Source organism: Neoarius graeffei, chromosome 2, assembly GCF_027579695.1.
Source record: "Neoarius graeffei isolate fNeoGra1 chromosome 2, fNeoGra1.pri, whole genome shotgun sequence".
NCBI classification, from domain to species: Eukaryota; Metazoa; Chordata; class Actinopteri; order Siluriformes; family Ariidae; genus Neoarius; species Neoarius graeffei.
Genome location: NC_083570.1, coordinates 49637632 through 49655330, shown reverse-complemented (window position 1 = coordinate 49655330; position 17699 = coordinate 49637632). Strand labels below are relative to the sequence as shown.

At 40.8% G+C, this 17699-nt stretch overlaps 1 protein-coding gene across 1 annotated transcript; it reads left to right on the top strand.

Annotated features, from left to right (window-relative positions):
• The first annotated feature begins 496 nt into the window (after positions 1 to 496).
• On the top strand, positions 497 to 15779 carry syt12 (synaptotagmin XII). Its single transcript, XM_060908057.1, has 7 exons — positions 497 to 545; positions 639 to 832; positions 934 to 1299; positions 5234 to 5449; positions 10713 to 10833; positions 10927 to 11060; positions 15606 to 15779. Exons 1-7 carry the CDS (start codon positions 500 to 502, stop codon positions 15777 to 15779), a joined length of 1251 nt encoding a protein of 416 aa, XP_060764040.1. The 5' UTR covers positions 497 to 499.
• The last annotated feature ends 1920 nt before the right edge of the window (positions 15780 to 17699 follow it).

Here is a 17699-nt window from a genome sequence, read left to right as displayed (position 1 = left end):
AAGCATCTGTGAAAACAGCTTCCCTATCTTCACGTGGTGATCGCATTCAAATCAGGATCAGGTATTTCCCTTAACAACCGGGTCCCAAGAGCACGAACAGCGCATTCCGTGAGCGTGCATGGCTGCTCGAACTGTGCCACAGTCAAGTGCGCAAAGACGTGACAGTCAAGTGTTCACCTGTTGTGTGGCCACAACTTTTAGCTCACGTTTATATCGCCATGCATCACCACCAAAATGCCTAATTTTCATCGATAACCCATTGCAAAGCACCGCAAGCTGTAATGTGACTGTAGCTTAATGAGGCGGATGTGGCATCGGATGCAATCCAGCAATTGTACCCTACTATAAGTAAAAATTAGCTTCAAGTTGAAAAAAAATTTGCGGCCCATTAGGTGGCACTTTTCTCTGTCCATAACTATGCACCTAAAAGAACATTAACACCTCAACTCATTCACGTCCAACTATCTTGTTCTTCATTCTCTTCCCAGGTGGTGGGACGATGTCCTCTTCACACAGCCGGGACATCTCTGACTACCATGTCAGCGGTAAGAGAAAAATAAACAGAGGTATTTATGTACTTACTGATGAATTGTGTTTCTGACAGAGAGAGTGTGTGTGTGTGTGTGTGTGTGTGTCAGTGATCCTCGAGCCTCCTGCCTGGGAGGTTGGTGTGTACCTGTTGGGGTTTCTGGTTCTGCTTGGCATAGTAGTAATAAATCTATGGAAGCTGTGGAGGTCTGGCTCTTTCCCTGCTCCCTCACCATACCCCAACTTCAATTACCGCTACCTACAGGAGAAATATGGCACCTCTTATTCAGAAGTCAGGCAGAAGGTAATAGGGTTCATTTCTTTGATGTGCGTAATAATTCTGCCTGTAAAAACCTGCCACGAACCTTCCTTGTTTGGAAATATACTGTATCCTCTACTTTATAGTGTGTTGCAGCTTCTAACCACCGACGAGCATCATCAGCAAGCCGTAAGCCCAGCCTGCAGCTGGCTGATACTCCTGATGGCTTTCGTGAACTCGGCCCTCTGGAGCTGATGAGCCGGGAGCTGGAGATGAAACGCTCCGCCTCGGTCGACTCCCTGTGCTCCATCTCATCCATTGCCCACACGTTTGGACATGATGTCACTGTGGGTCAGCTGGAAGTGACGCTGGAGCTTGAGGCACGAGTTTCATTATTACATGTCACCCTGCATCAGGCCAAGGATCTGCTAGAGAAGGAGGAGGAGAACTTTCCTGGATGCTATGTCACTGTCACGCTTCTACCTGATGAGATCAATGTGGGCATCACACGGGTGAGGACACAGCAAGAGCAAGTCATTTGCACAGTCATTGCCATCTGTTTTTTTTCTGACATTCTAAAAAAAAGTTATTAATATGTACATTTCCTGTACTGTAGTAAGGGCGGCACGGTGGTGTAGTGGTTAGCGCTGTCGCCTCATAGCAAGAAGGTCCGGGTTCGAGCCCCGTGGCCGGCGAGGGCCTTTCTGTGCGGAGTTTGCATGTTCTCCCCGTGTCCGCGTGGGTTTCCTCCGGGTGCTCCGGTTTCCCCCACAGTCCAAAGACATGCAGGTTAGGTTAACTGGTGACTCTAAATTGACCGTAGGTGTGAATGTGAGTGTGAATGGTTGTCTGTGTCTATGTGTCAGCCCTGTGATGACCTGGCGACTTGTCCAGGGTGTACCCTGCCTTTCGCCCGTAGTCAGCTGGGATAGGCTCCAGCTTGCCTGCGACCCTGTAGAAGGATAAAGCGGCTAGAGATAATGAGATGAGATGAGATGAGATGTACTGTAGTAAACTGTAGTAAATCACTCATGCCTTCAACAGTATTGAACTAGTCCCTCTTCACAGAGAATCTGTATTATCATGTGGGCTGCACTGTGGTCCTGGAATGAGTAAAAATGTAATTAACTTTGTGTTGATACAGCCAACACACAACTAGTGGAAACCTCAAAAATTTGCAGAGATGCTCCGATCATCAGTCAGTTGTGTCTCTCTGAGTTCCACAGAGCATCAGTAACACTATATTATAGCCATATACTGAGGATTATGATGCAGTCTGTGTGACCTCATTCAGCCAGCAGTGTCAGAAAGAGAAAGAAGGAAAGAAAAAAGAAAGATAGAAAGAGAAAAGAGAGCTGACTTCAGCACAGCTGCTCAGCATGGTTCCAAAGCAAAAAATCTGTTGCGCTCTTCTTCTTAGCACATAAATATGGATGAGAATGTGTCACAGTGTTACAAAACTGGATGCTGATGAAATTTGGATGCAAGCTCAATTTTGCAAAGAGGCCTTGCAAAAAAGTCAATTTTTTTTAATCTTTGCGTTTTCTTTCATATAGCTGACTTCAGTTCCATAAAGGGGTGGTGTGGTGTAGTGGTTAGTACTGTTGTCTCAGAGCAAGAAGGTTCTAGGTTTGAGCCCAGTTATTTCAGGCCCTTTTTTGTTTTAATTTTGATGAGCCTTAAAGCTCATGAAAGTCAGAAATCCAGTATCTCAAATTATTAGAATATTTCCTAAGTTCAACTGAAAAAGGATTTGCAATACAGAAATGTCCAACTTCTGAAAAGTATGTCCATTTGTACACTCAATACTTGGTTGGAGCTCCTTTACCATGAATTACTGCATCAATGTGTGTGGCATGGAGGCGATCAGCCTGTGGCACTGCTGAGATGTTATTGAAGCCCAGGTTGCTTTGATAGTGGCCTTCGGCTCATCTGTATATTTGGGTTGAGTGTTTCTCATCTTCCTCTTGCCAATACCCCATAGATTCAGGTCAGGCGACTTGGCTGGCCAATCAAGCACAGTAATATCAAGGTCAGCAAACCATTTGGTAGTAGTTTTGGCACTGTGGGCAGGTGCTAAGTCCTGCTGGAAAAGGAAATCAGCATCTCCATAAAGCTTATCAGCAGATAGAAGCATGAAGTGCTCTAAAATCTCCTGGTAGATGGCTGCTTTGACTTTGGACTTGATAAAACACAGTGGACCAACACCAGCAGATGACATGGCACCCCAAATCATCATAGAATGTGGAAAGTTCACACTGGACTTCAAACCCCTTGGATTCTGCGCCCCTCCACTCTTCCTCTAAATTCTAAGACTTTGATTTCCAAATGAAATGCAAAATTTACTTTCATCTGAAAAGAGGACTTTGGACCACTGAGCAACAGTCCAGTTCTTGCTCTCCTTAACCCAGGTAAGATGCTTCTGACGTTGTCTCTGGTTCAGGAGTGGCTTGATATTAGGAATATGACAGTTGTAGCCCTTTTCCTGAAGATGTCTGTGTGTGTTAGCTCTTGATGCACTGATGCACCAGCCTCAGTCCACTACTTGTGAAGTTCTCCCAAGTTCTTGAATCGACTTTTCTTGACAATCTTCTCAAGGCTGCGGTCATCCATGTTGCTTGTGCACCTTTTCCAGTCAGCCTTTTCACCAATGACCTTCTGTGGTTTACCCTCCTTGTGGAGGGTGTCAATGATCATCTTCTGGACAACTGTCAAGTCAGCAGTCTTCCCCATGATTGTGGTTGTGTATACTGAACTAGACCGAGAGATACACTGTATTTATACTGTTTTACTCAGTATAAACTCAAAATGAAATACTCTAATATTTTAAGGTTTTTTTATTTTATGCACTGTAGGCCATACTTATCAGAATTAAAATAGAAAAATGCTTGAAACATTTTAGCTTATATGTAATGAGTACAGAATGTTTTCAGTTTTCACTTTCTTAAATAACATGGAAAATATTGAACTTTTCCACGATATTCTAATTGTTTGAGATGCACCAGTAGTTTTTTTCTGTATTTTTTTTTTTTAAAACTATCAATTTCCTGTTCCACCTGTGCTTGAAAACAATATTTGCAGCATTGGCCTTCTTTTTATGTTCAGCACTATGGAGGCCTTCAAACACTGCTACTGTTCCTGCAAACATTTCCACCCTCACATTCTTAATTACATTTCAAGGTTCACGACTGCAGTTGTATCAGCTGAGCAGGTGGTTAGTGTTGCAGGCATAACTCTTATTGGTGACATGGACAAAGGTCTCTGACTTCAGCCTTTCTCAGCATTGGTGTTGTTCTAAAGAGCTGACAGTAGCATTGATGCCTTTCCCCACTGCTCACACAAAATACACTCCATTTAGCTTGCTTTCAGTTGTACTAAATTCTTGGAGTTTGGAAATCCTCATTGTGCCAAGATGTGTTGATTAACACCATCCTGGAACAGTTCCTCTTCCTGTTAAGTTGGAAAAAAAAAGAGAGACATCTTCGCAAGTGGAAATACAGTGAATATAGTGGAATTTTTCTGGTATTTCCTAAAATAAGATTACAATCATCCAAATATTAGATTATTCAGCACATTTCTAGCCTTCTTCTTCTTCTTCTTCTTCTTCTTCTTCTTATTATTATTATTATTAATAATAATAATAATAATAATAATAATAATAATAATTTTTTTTTAAACTAATTTCAAGCTTTTTCTGTTGGAAGATCATTTTTATCATTTAATTCTATGAAGAAAATTTAAAGCTTGAAATGAGTAAAAATATCTATAAATATGATTAATCATTGAAATTTGTTTTATTGCAATCTTATAACAGGACTGCAAATATGTCATTTTTTTTGCAGTGTATGTCATCAGTGCAGATACGTTTCAAAGAAAAAGCATGACATCACTGCAAAAAAAGACAGCGAGTGAAAATTTCTTTTTAGACAAGCTTGAAATGATCTTGTTCCATTGGTATATATTTTTGCTTATTTTATTTTATTTTTTTGTAGAAAGAATCAAATTTGTACGCCAAAATAAATGTTGAAGGTTCAAATTAGTAAATAAATAAATAAAGTCTAGAAATAGGTTTAATAATCTTATATTGGGTTTATTGTAATATTACAATCCATAATCTCACAGTATACTAAGTAATACTATATAAATATGATTCGCAGTCATGCAAATATATGGTGCTTGTAAAATACAGTGCAGAAGTGATGTTAAACATTGGTTTTTCTGCTTTTTATGATGTTTATGAATGATACAATGAAATTCATCAGAAGTTAAACAGTCTTATGTTGGAAATAAATGCATGCTTACTTTCTACATATCATTATGAGAAGGAAATACATTGTAGACGTAGAATTTCAGAGGGTCGCTCTTACATTTTTACAAGAGTAATTTTCTCTCATTATTTATGTAGGAACACTTTATCATGGCTAAACAATGTGTCTGTTTCTGCAGATTCAGAGCAACGCCTTCACAGTGTTGTTTGATGAGCATTTCTCTATTCCACTGGAAGCAGCGGCGGTGGACGAGTACAGCCTGCGCTTCTCAGCATTTGGAGTGGACTTGGATGAAAGGAGCATCAGTGCAGGGCAGGCTGAACTCAAACTGTCTGATCTGGATCTGTCCATAAGGCCTTTCAATGCTTGGCTGTACCTCCAGGACATCAATAAGGTGTTGACACACCTGAGAACACCGAACACTCCTCAATATACTGTACTTTATCACTCACTAATGTTTTTACATGATGTACAGGCTTTAGGAATTACATCTGAGGCTGTCATATAAACAGTCACAGTAGTCATTTGAATTGAGATTCAGACAGCTTTCAAGGCCACACTTATGCATTATATTGCATTATATTTCATAATCAACTCCAGAAAGAGTTTGATATTGATTTAGCCTCGTAAAGAAAGTTTATTTAAGAAACAAACAAACAAATGCAAATGACCTATTAACTTGTACCAAAGCTGAGCTTAAACACTTCTATATACAGTTGTGGTCAGAAGTTTACATATAGTGACATGAATGTCATCTTGGATACGAATGTCATGGCAATATTTGGGCTTTCAGTAATTTCTTTGAACTGTTCTTTTTCTGTGGCAGAATGATTGCATAGTATACAGCTTTAATAAAAAAAAGAACACTAGAATTTGGTGCACAAGTTTTAATTTTCTTTGGGTTTTCTGAAATCAACACCGGGTCAAAATTATACATACAGGGTCAAAAATTTATATACGCTCACTTAGATTATTAATTCAGAGGTGCTGAAACTTCCAAAATGTCTCTTATCTTGCCAAGGCCGAGGTCTCTTAATTTCCTGTTAGTGATCATGATTGACTACAGCTGGTAGCTTCTCTGTGCCTTTATAAAAAGGGTTTGTTTACAGCACTCATTGAATTGACCACCACACAGTCAAATAGGAAAGTCCAAGGAGCTCAGTGCAGATCTGAGAAAGAGGATCGCAGATATACACAACTCCAGAATGTCTCTTGAAGCCATTTGTAAAGAACTGCAAATTCCAAGATCAGTTCAAACAGTTGTATCCAAGTTATTGTGAGGTGTAATCACTTTGCCAAGCCACTTTGCTTCAAGAAAACTCAAACTGTCACCCTCAGCTGAAAGGAAATTGGTTTGGATGGTCAGGAACAACCTGGGAACCACCATGGCACAGCCCTGCCATGAACTGGAAGCTGATGGATCACTGTCTACAGTTCAGCTCACCACTGACTAAGAGGCTGCTGTCCAAGAAATAACCCCCTGCTCCAATATGGACACCTTCAAGCTTAACTAAAGTTTGAAGCTGACCACACAGATAAAGAAAAAGCCTTCTGGAGGATACTAGCTGTGTGGTCAGATGAACCAAAGATTGAGTTGTTTGGCCACAATGACCACCATGTACTGGACAGAGGGATACTGTACCAGCTGGTAGTGGTGGTAGGATCATCATGCTCTGGGGCTGTTTTGCTGCCAGTGGAACTGGTCCATTGCATAAAGTGGATGGAATAATGAAGGAGGACTACCTTAGAATTCTTCAGCATAAACCATCAGATACTTGACCACGACTTGGGAGTTACAACAGGACAATGAACCCAAACACGCATCAGAGCTGGTTGTGGAGGATAAAGCAGGCTAACATTAAGCTTAAAACAAGTCCTGACTTCAACCCTATTGAAAATATATGGACCATGCTTATAAGTCGAGTCCATGCCAAAAAAAAAAACCTAATTTAATTGAACTCTACAAATTCTACCATGAAGAGTTGTGAAATATCCAACCAGAATTCTATCAGAAGCTTGTTCATGGCAAACAAAAATGTTTGGTCAAGGTGAATATTGCGAAGAGACATTTTACCCAAATATTAGGTGTGCTGTATGTATATTTTTGACCCTGTATGTATAATTTTGACCCTATGATGATTTCAGAAAACTCAAAGAAAATTAAAACTTGTGCACCAAATTCTTGTTTTTTTTAATTAAAGCTGTATGCTGTACATTCTGCCACAGAAAAAGAACAGTTCAAAGAAATTACTGAAAGCCCAAATATTGCCATGACATTCATATCCAAGATGGCATTCATGTCACTGTATGTAAACTTCTGACCACGACTGTACCTGTAATAGTAAAGTCTCATTTATAGCTACCTTATAGATAGGATCATTTAATCAATTGAAAAAAACATTCATAATTTGTAATTTATAACCCTTTTTTCAAAAATAACATAAAGATGAAAGTTCAACTCTGATGCTTCAGATCATGTCAAGTTTATTTGTATTTAACAGCCGACAATGTCACAAAGCAGCTTTACAGAAAATTAAAGACTTTAAACATGAGCTAATTTTATCCTTAACCTATCCGCAATGAGCAAGCCTGTGGCGACAGTGGCAAGGAAAAACTCCCTCAGATGACATGAGGAAGAAACCTCGAGAGGAACCAGACTCAAAAGGGAACCCATCCTCATTTTACATCACTTTTCCCTAAAAAAAAATTGATGTCACTTTTAAACTGATTGATTACAGTTGTTTTGAAAAATTTGGGGGGCCTAAGCGCATTTTACACAGACCGCCCCAACCCTCTGATCCCACCTTCCCAATGGCAGCCCCCCCTCAAACCAGTCATTTACATTACATTACATTACATTACATTACAGGCATTTAGCAGACGCTTTTATCCAGAGCGACATACAGCATACCCAGAGCAGCCTGGGGAGCAGTTGGGGGTTAAGTGCCTTGCTCAAGGGCACTTCAGCTATTCCTGCTGGTCCAGGGAATTGAACCAGCAACCTTTTGGTCCTAAAGCTGCTTCTCATTAGGCCATGGCTTCCCCATTTACTTTATTATGCAACAATAAAAAAAATTAACCAGAACTGGATAAGTGGCAATGGATGGATGGATGGATGGATGGATGGATGGATGGATGGATGAAAAAGAATTATTACTTCATTATCCTGGAGCAGTCCACAGGCCATTGTTGTCACAACTGTTAGTAACAACCTAGCAGCTTCACATGTGTTAGCTTAATACACCTTACTCTAGATACTGCTCGCTGAAACACATGTGGAAGCCAAAAAGCAGATACATCGACCAAATCTTATTGTGTAACTTTATTTTCTTATCAGAATTTTGGGTCCATTTCTCCTCTTCAACTTTTTTTTCTTTTTGTTCTTTTGCACCCTAAATAGATATGAAGTCTTCATGACTGCCAGTTCTTCATGATCTTCTGATGTTAGTCATGTTATTTACCTAATTTAGCTATTTAAATAGCAGTTTCTATTCAGTTACTTTTCACATCAGAAGGGGTGACTTGTTTTTTTTTTCCATATCTAATTAAGCAACCACTTAAAACAAGAAATGGCAACGTCATTGGTAATTATAACTACAGGTATGCTTTCTGCGTAATTTCATAATGAGTTAATGAACAGATATGTTGTTAAACTCTAAGAAAGGGAAGATATCTTGTTTGTACTGCAATCAAACAGCAACTCAGTATTTCAGCCTGCACTGTAAAAAAAATTAGTCAAGCCAACTTAAAAATGTAACGCAACCTGCTGCCAAAGGATTTTGAGTAAACTCAACTCCGGGCCAAATAGTTGTGCTGACTTGCTCTTTTAAGTCGACACAGATGAGTATTTTATGTTGACCTTACTTTATTTAGCAAGTTCAGTGCATTCAAATTGTGATGTTGAAATACATTGAAATAATCATTCCAATTAACTTGGAAAAGCAAGTTGGCACAAAAAACATTGTTATCCTAAATTATTCTTTTTTTAAAGATTTTTTTGGGCTTTTTCCACCTTTATTGGATAGGACAGTGTAGAGACAGGAAATGAGCAGGAGAGAGACAGGGAGGGATGGGGAAATGACCTCAGGTCGGAATCGAACCCGGATTTATGGTATGGCGCCTTATCCACCTGAGCCACGACGCCCCAAAATGTTCTTTTAAATTCACACAGAAGAGTATTTTATGTTGAGTTGACTTGCCTTTAGAAGTTCTCATCTCATCTCATTATCTCTAGCCGCTTTATCCTTCTACAGGGTCGCAGGCAAGCTGGAGCCTATCCCAGCTGACTACAGGTGAAAGGCGGGGTACACCCTGGACAAGTCGCCAGGTCATCACAGGGCTGACACATAGACACAGACAACCATTCACACTCACATTCACACCTATGGTCAATTTAGAGTCACCAGTTAACCTAACCTGCATGTCTTTGGACTGTGGGGGAAACCGGAGCACCCGGAGGAAACCCACGCGGACACGGGGAGAACATGCAAACTCCGCACAGAAAGGCCCTCGCCGGCCACGGGGCTCGAACCCGGACCTTCTTGCTGTGAGGCGACAGCGCTAACCACTACACCACCGTGCCGCCCCCTTTAGAAGTTCAGTCCAACAAATTGTTTAATTGAAATAAATTGAAATAATAATGCCAATTAACTTAGAAGAGCAAGTTGGCACATCATGGTTCTAAGTTGAGTTTACTCAAAATCCTTTGGCAGCCGGTTGCATTACATTTTTAAGTTGGCTTGACTATTTTTTTTTTTTACAATGATTTAGTGTGCATTACATTTTTTAGTTAACACAAATCTCTCAACACTTACGTTCTACTTCACTTTGCCTATTATTACACAAACAGAAACAAATACCAACATACAAGGAGGGAATTCCCTGGCCTCTGTTGAGGAAAGTTTAGTCTAGACTCCTATACAACGTCTCGTGTCAGTTTCCACGGACTTCTCACGCCACCCGACCATTGAAACTTTCGAACTTGTGAAGTGCGCATGTGCAGTGGCATCGGTTAAGGGGCGTCAATCAGCACTTGAATATATAAGTTCACTTAACTTAATTTTCCAATTCCTACGAACTTGTGGTGAAGGAAAGGCGTCTCAACTATTTTTTTTTAGTTACTTGAACAATTAGAAGGGAAATTTGTTCATTCAACTTAGAATCCTTTTTTCACTCAACAATTTTGCAAGTTACATTTTTTACAGTGTGTAACACTAGTGTATGCTCTGGCATTGGTTCAATTCATGGTTACTATAACTGCCATGGATCTATATTTACTAAACTTGTGAATAAAAACACAGAAATGAATACTCCACATCAGATCAGCATTTGGTGTTGGTGTAAAAAGCATGCAGTGTTGCAATGTAAAATGGGCTTAATATGCAAACCCAAGATACCTAATCCATGTCCATTTGTGGTTTAAGACTTTTAATTGAGTTATACGTATTAAACATTAATGGAAAATTAAGTTGTCTTGCAAGCTTTGTATCTCTCCCTCTTGGATGAGAGTAAAAACTGCTGGCTCCCAGTGCACACATCTGACTGTATTTGAAGCTCTATGATAAACTGGGGATTTGAATGCTTGGCCACGCCCACACAGCATCTCCAAAGTAATCTTTAAATATTCTGAGTTGTGACTCTGTGTATTGGCTCTACAGGCTGTAGATGCTGTTGGAGAGGTTCTGCTCTCACTCAGTTACCTACCCACTGCAGAACGCCTAACTGTGGTGGTGGCTAAAGCAAAGAACCTGGTCTGGACTAACGGCAAAACCACTGCAGGTCAGCACGGTTTTTATTATTATTCTCACTTCCCTGACTGCACTCCTTCCTGCCCTGCTTTTCTAACTTAATGCCCTCTGTGGATTTGAACAGATCCATTTGTAAAGGTGTACCTCCTCCAAGACGGCAGGAAAATCAGTAAGAAGAAAACCTCCATAAAGAGAGATGATACTAACCCTATCTTCAATGAGGCTATGATCTTCTCTGTGCCTGCTGTTGTACTTCAGGTAACATATCACAATTAGAACATATTATTAATACGTTATAGCTGAATACTGAAAGAGGTGAAACAAGTGCTAGCTGTCTATAAAGAGCCCAGAGCTCAGTTTCAAACAAAAGCAGATACAAACAAAAGACAAATATCATTCCTCCTGCTAAACAGCCCATGTTCCCATTTTCTTCAGATGAATGTTATTGTGTGAGATCAATATTATTGACTTTTTACTTCCATCCATATTTATACGCTATGTAGTTCTGGATCTTTTGGTAGTGTTTCACGTCAGATATCGGGGTTAATGTCAGAGCAGTACAGCATGTTTCAACCTTGAAGAAAATGAAAACAAATCCTACATTACCATCTGTGCAATTTCTTTACAAAGGCAGTGTCTTGCAAAAGTATTCATCCCCCTTGGTGTTTGTCCTGTTTTGTTGCATTACAAGCTGGAATTAAAATGGATTGTTGGAGGGTGAGCACCATTTGATTTACACAACATGCCTACTACTTTAAAGGTGCACACTGTTTTTTATTGTGACGCAAAATAAGAGCTGGTCCAACCAATTCACTTCACAAGTCACATAATTAGTTGATTAAGCTCCACCTGTGTGCAATCAAAGTGTCACATGATCTGTCACATGATGTCTGTATAAATCAACTTGTTCTGGAAGGACCCTGACTCTGCAACACTACAGAGCAAGCAACGTGAAAACCAAGGAGCCTCCAAACAGGTCAGAGACAAAGTTGTGGGGAAGTATGGACCCTTTTCACGTGACGTCACGACAAACGTGGCCGCCATTTTGGACGTGTACTACCAGTAGTTTACCACAGCCAGCATTGAGGAATGGCAGCAAAGAAAGTTTTTACTTTCAGCAAGACTTCCATCATGCCACTATATTGTGCACCTGGATGTAGTAACCATCAACAAACAAGGCAAGGGTTATCATTTTATCGGATCCCCACGGAGAAGATGGATAGCGGCCATTAACAGATTGGCAGCCCTCGGTATACCAACGCTTGTGTAGTGACCACTTTGTTGGAGGTAAGACGAATAAAATTAGCCAGAAAAGGCATTACATTGCTGTTAACATTCTGTGGCAGCGAGTGTGTAACCAAATAGGCTAAAATAACCCATTGTAACCTCTTTGTTCTTCTGTAGTAGCTATTGTTGACTAGCTAATGTCAACAAGTAGCTAGTATGTTACTGTAGCAATGTTTACGTTCAGTCATTTGGATGACTGTTAAAACCTTTCAGTCTCAAGTTTTTCCTTTACTGTATTTACTAGTTTACTGTAATTATGATCCGGCAGCTATTTACACCGGATCCAGTATAAATAGCTGCCGGAGCCAACGTCCGAGGTTCCGGAGCACGCTCCGGCTTGCTCCCCCTCAAATTAAGCAGCGCGCGCCGGCTTGCTCCCGGAGTGCTCCGGCCGAGGTTCCCCTCAAATTAAGCAGCGCGCGCCAGCTTGCTCCGGAGCAAGCGGGAGCGCGCTCCGTAACCTCGGCCGGAACACTCCTGGAGCAAGCCGGAGCGCCCTCCGGAACCTCAGCCGGAGCACTCCGGGAGCAAGCCGGAGCGCGCTCCGGAACCTCGGACGTTGGCATGTATGTGTATGGCGATGGGTTTTTAACGACATAGGTATACAGATCATGTGGGCCGAAGTCAGGTAAAGACGAGGGCTTCGTGTACTTCCGTACGTCAGTGAGCAATCCTGGTGGAAGCAGGTAAACGTAGTTCTCTAAGCCTGCTAACCTCAATTTTTGCAAATACCTCTCCCTCTGCTCGCCCTGTAAATGCCCTACGTCGCTGGATAGTGAAGGTGTTTTCTGTATCTTGCTCCTTTTTCTTTTATGTTTTTCGTTTGTTGCCTTCCTCGCATTCAAACTGATTCGAGCCGAAGTCCACTACATGTCCAAAATGGTGGTCGCGTTTACGAAGGTCACGTGACTGAAAAGGGTCCATAGATAGACTGGTACCAAAATCCAGAATTGTGACACCCAAAGGCATTTTTGAGACAAAGTCGGCAAACAGTTTTATTTTGTCAATTTGGGTGTGCTGAATTCAAATCTGCAAGATGCCGAGCTCTATCTGACCTCTGTTGACCTCTAGAGGTCATTGAACTTTGGGCCTGTAAACGTCTCAGCTAAACCCAGTTTCTCAGCTTTCTAAAGAATGAAATGTACTAAAATGATTAATGAAGTTAGCAAATGGCCTTGTTTGTTAAATGTTTGGGTGCTGAATTCATTTTTCATTTGTAAAACGACATATGACCTCTGATAACCTCAAGGTCATTAAACTCGGCCTATAGGCCTATGCATTTAACGGCATTTTTAAACTGACTTTACTCCCCCAAAAAGAATATGAACAGACAAAAAACAAATAGAAAGGAACAAATACAACATTAAATGCCAGTCCATGTACATGTGACTTACTTTTCACAATGAGAATGCCTAGGCGATCACCTTACATAACATTGCATTACATTTAGCGGTTATTGTTTATACAAAGCTACTGAAAAAAGGACAGATTCAGCAGCATACAAAATGTGGGGGCATACAGGGTATACAGGTTAATCAGGGTTAGTATATATGAGAGTTTTTTTCTTTGTTGTTTGTTTTTTGTAAAGGCTTTACCCCGTTTAAAACAAAACAAAAAACAAACAACAAAGAAAAAAACTCTCATATATACTAACCCTGATTAACCTGTATACCCTGTATGCCCCCGCATTTTGTATGCTGCTGAATCTGTCCTTTTTTCAGTAGCTTTGTATAAACAATAACCGCTAAATGTAATGCAATGTTATGTAAGGTGATCGCCTAGGCATTCTCATTGTGAAAAGTAAGTCACATGTACATGGACTGGCATTTAATGTTGTATTTGTTCCTTTCTATTTGTTTTGTCTGTTCATATTCTTTTTGGGGGAGTAAAGTCAGTTTAAAAATGCCGTTAAATGCATAGGCCTATAGGCCGAGTTTAATGACCTTGAGGTTATCAGAGGTCATATGTCATTTTACAAATGAAAAATGAATTCACACCCAAACATTTAACAAACAAGGCCATTTGCTAACTTCATTAATCATTTTAGTACATTTCATTCCTTAGAAAGCTGAGAAACTGGGTTCAGCTGAGACGTTTACAGGCCCAAAGTTCAATGACCTCTAGAGGTCAACAGAGGTCAGATAGAGCTCGGCATATTGCAGATCTGAATTCGGCACACCCAACTTGACAAAATAAGACTGTTTGCCGACTTTGTCTCAAAAATGCCTTTAACTCCTTAAATAAGCACTTTTTTGAATTTTGGTACCAGTCTAAGATCAGGGTTGGGTTATAAAAAATATCCCAAACTTTGAATATCCCACCATAGCAACATGAAATGCATTATAGCAAAATGGAAAGAATGTCACTACTACAAAGCTGACAAGAGAAGGCCACCCACCAAAACTCACAGACCGGGCAAGGAGGGCATTAATCAGAGATGCAACAAAGACACCAAAGATAAAACTGATGGAGCTGCAAAGATCCACAGCAGAGATGGGAGTATCTGTCCATAGGACCACTTTAAGCCATAAACTCCACAGAGCAGGGCTTTATGGAAGAGTGTTCAGAAAAAAGTCATTGCTTCAGAAATCACATTTGGAGTTTGCCCAACAGCATGTGGCAGACTCCCCAAACACATGGAAAATGATTCTCTGGTCAAATGAGACAAAAATTGATCTTTTTGGCCATCATGGGAAATGCCATGTGTGGTGCAAACCCAACACCCTGAGAACACCATTCCTACAGTGAAGCATGGTGGTGGCAGCATCATACCGTGGGGATGTTTTTCATCTGCAGGGACAGGAAAGCAGGTCAGGATTGAAGGAAAGATGGATGGCACTAAATGCAGGGCAATTCTGGAGGAAAACCTATTTGAGTCGGCCAGAGGTTTGAGACTGGGATGAAGGTTCATGTTCCAGCAGGACAATGACCCTAAACATACTGCTAAAGCTACACTGGAGTGGTTTAAAGGGAAACATTTAAATGTCTTGGAATGGCCTAATCAAAGCCCAGACCTCAATCCAACTGAGAATCTGTGGCATAACTTGAAGATTGCTGTGCACCAACACAACCCATCTAATTTGAAGGAGTCAGAGCAGTTTTTCCTTGAGGAATGGGCAAAAATCCCAGTGGCTAGATGTGCTAAGCTTGAGCCATACCTCAAGAGACTTGCAGCTGTAATTGCAGCAAAAGGTGGCTTTACAAAGTATTGACTTGGGGGGGTGAATACCTATGCACACTCCAGATTTCTGTTTTGTTTTTTCCATCCTAATTATTGTTTGTGTCACAATTAAACAACAGTTTGCACCTTTAAAGTGGTAGGCATGTTGTGTAAATCAAATGATGCTAACCCTCGAAAAATCCATTTTAATTCCAGCTTGTAATGCGACAAAACAGGACAAACACCAAGGGGGATGAATACTTTTGCAAGACACTGTAACTGGATAACTATCTGTCTAGTATTTTTTAGCTATTTTTTTCTTGACTGTTTGTGTAATGCCGACATTCTATGTACAGGACCTCTCTTTAAGAGTCACAGTGGCTGAAAACACAGAAGATGGGCGTGGCGAAAATATAGGTCATGTGATCATCGGGCCAGAGGCAAGTGGCATGGGCATAACTCACTGGAACCAAATGCTGGCGACTCTGCGCAAACCCGTCTCCATGTGGCACCCGTTGCGGAGGACCTAATCTGATTTCTGCCCTCCCATTCCCACCTGCATGGTGCCTACCGTCTCCGTGACCCAACCATAGAGACTTATAAAAAGGTCAAGAGGTCATTGTTATTCAGGAAAACCCTTATCTTTTTAAAGCAGTTGCACAGCCAGAGCCACAGAGCAGATTGTAAAGGAAAGACTGAAACTCTGCCGGTCTCTGCTTTAATTCCCAGGTCCTTTTATCCAGGTTAAATCTGTCTTCATTTGTAGCAGTTATAACAGGGTGGCTGACCTGAATGAGCGCCAGTCAACACTGCGCTGGAGTCATTTGTTCATTTGTGGAAGGAATTAGTGCAGCCACATTCTAATACCTACAAATTATTATTATTATTATTATTATTATTATTTGGTGTTCTGTGTGGTTTTATATTTTTATGCTCAGTAAAAAGCAATAGAACTCACCTGTATGTATGATGGAGAGACATTTAACCATTTCTTTCGGAGAGTGCAGTAATTCAAAGAATATAAAAATAAACACTTAGTAAAGTGCAGTTACATTCCCATCCATCAGGGTCTTTCTGCAATGGCAGTAATGTCAGCTAGAAAAAGAAACAAGCTGTTAAAGGGGCCGGCTCACTCTTCCCAGAATCCAGTTCATTGTTTTTGTTTATATTCGGACCACTGTGTTGTAAAAGCATGTGACAGGTTACTCTGTTCGTTCTCTGTGCAGCAACACCTCCACACATTCACTTTTAGTGATCCTTTCAAAACCCATCTCAAACTTTTTTCTTCATTTGCAATCTCAGATCTCAGATCCTTGAAGGGTACAACAGTTTGTCACTGGGGCAGTACCCATTAAGGTACTTATTTATACCCTTTATACACTGCTTGGGAACATATATGTATCTTTTTAGTCCTGAAAAGGTACACATAGTTACTTTGAGATCCAATAATGAGCCCTAAGGGGTACATTAGTGTAGATTGTACCTTGGGGGACAGAAATGGATACGTGTCATACATGAAAGCTTTGAACAAAATATTCCATATCTTTTCTTTCCTTCACGGCTGCCCACAAGACCACTGAGGCCGGTTTGGGTCATTATAATGGAATAACCATACGACAAAGGGATGAAATGAAATATAGATATTCTGAAAAAATAGCTTCAATTTCACGTTATGATTTAACCTCTATGGTCTATGATGTTGCCAAATTGTTGTGGATTGTTTTTGGAAGGGGCGGCACGGTGGTGTAGTGGTTAGCACTGTCGCCTCACAGCAAGAAGGTTCTGGGTTCGAGCCCAGTGGCCAACGGGGGCCTTTCTGTGTGGAGTTTGCATGTTCTCCTCGTGTCTGTGTGGGTTTCCTCCGGGTGCTCCGGTTTCTCCCACAGTCCAAAGACACGCAGGTGGATAATTGGTGGCTCTAAATTGACCGTAGGTGTGAATGGTTGTTTTTCTCTGTGTCGGCCCTGCGAAGACCTGTTGACTTGTCCAGGGTGTAGCCCGCCTCTCGCCCATAGTCAGCTGGGATAGGCTCCAGCTTGCCTGTGACCTTGCACAGGATAAGTGGTTATGGACAATGGATGGATGTTTTTGGAATATCGCTAGCATCAAAAATGGTGCCAAGGCTTCTGGGAAGCATGAGCTGGTCCATTTAAGGCTATGTGTAGTATTATGGTGAAATGTAAATGCATTAAACATAGATTATATTTGATATTTGCTTTTATTTTCCACATTCCTCCTGTGCCCCATGTTTGCCTGCACTGTGGAAATTGATTCAGAGCATTATAAATCACTTGTTGGAAGTGCTTGTTGAGTTTTTAAGTTCCTGAGAGTTTTATGTTTCAGAGAGATTTGTAAAAAGACGTCCTGCCTCCAACCATTACTGACTACTATGGGAAGTTTGGCAATAAAATTTTCGTTCATTCAGCAGAAAGCCAGTTAACATTCACATT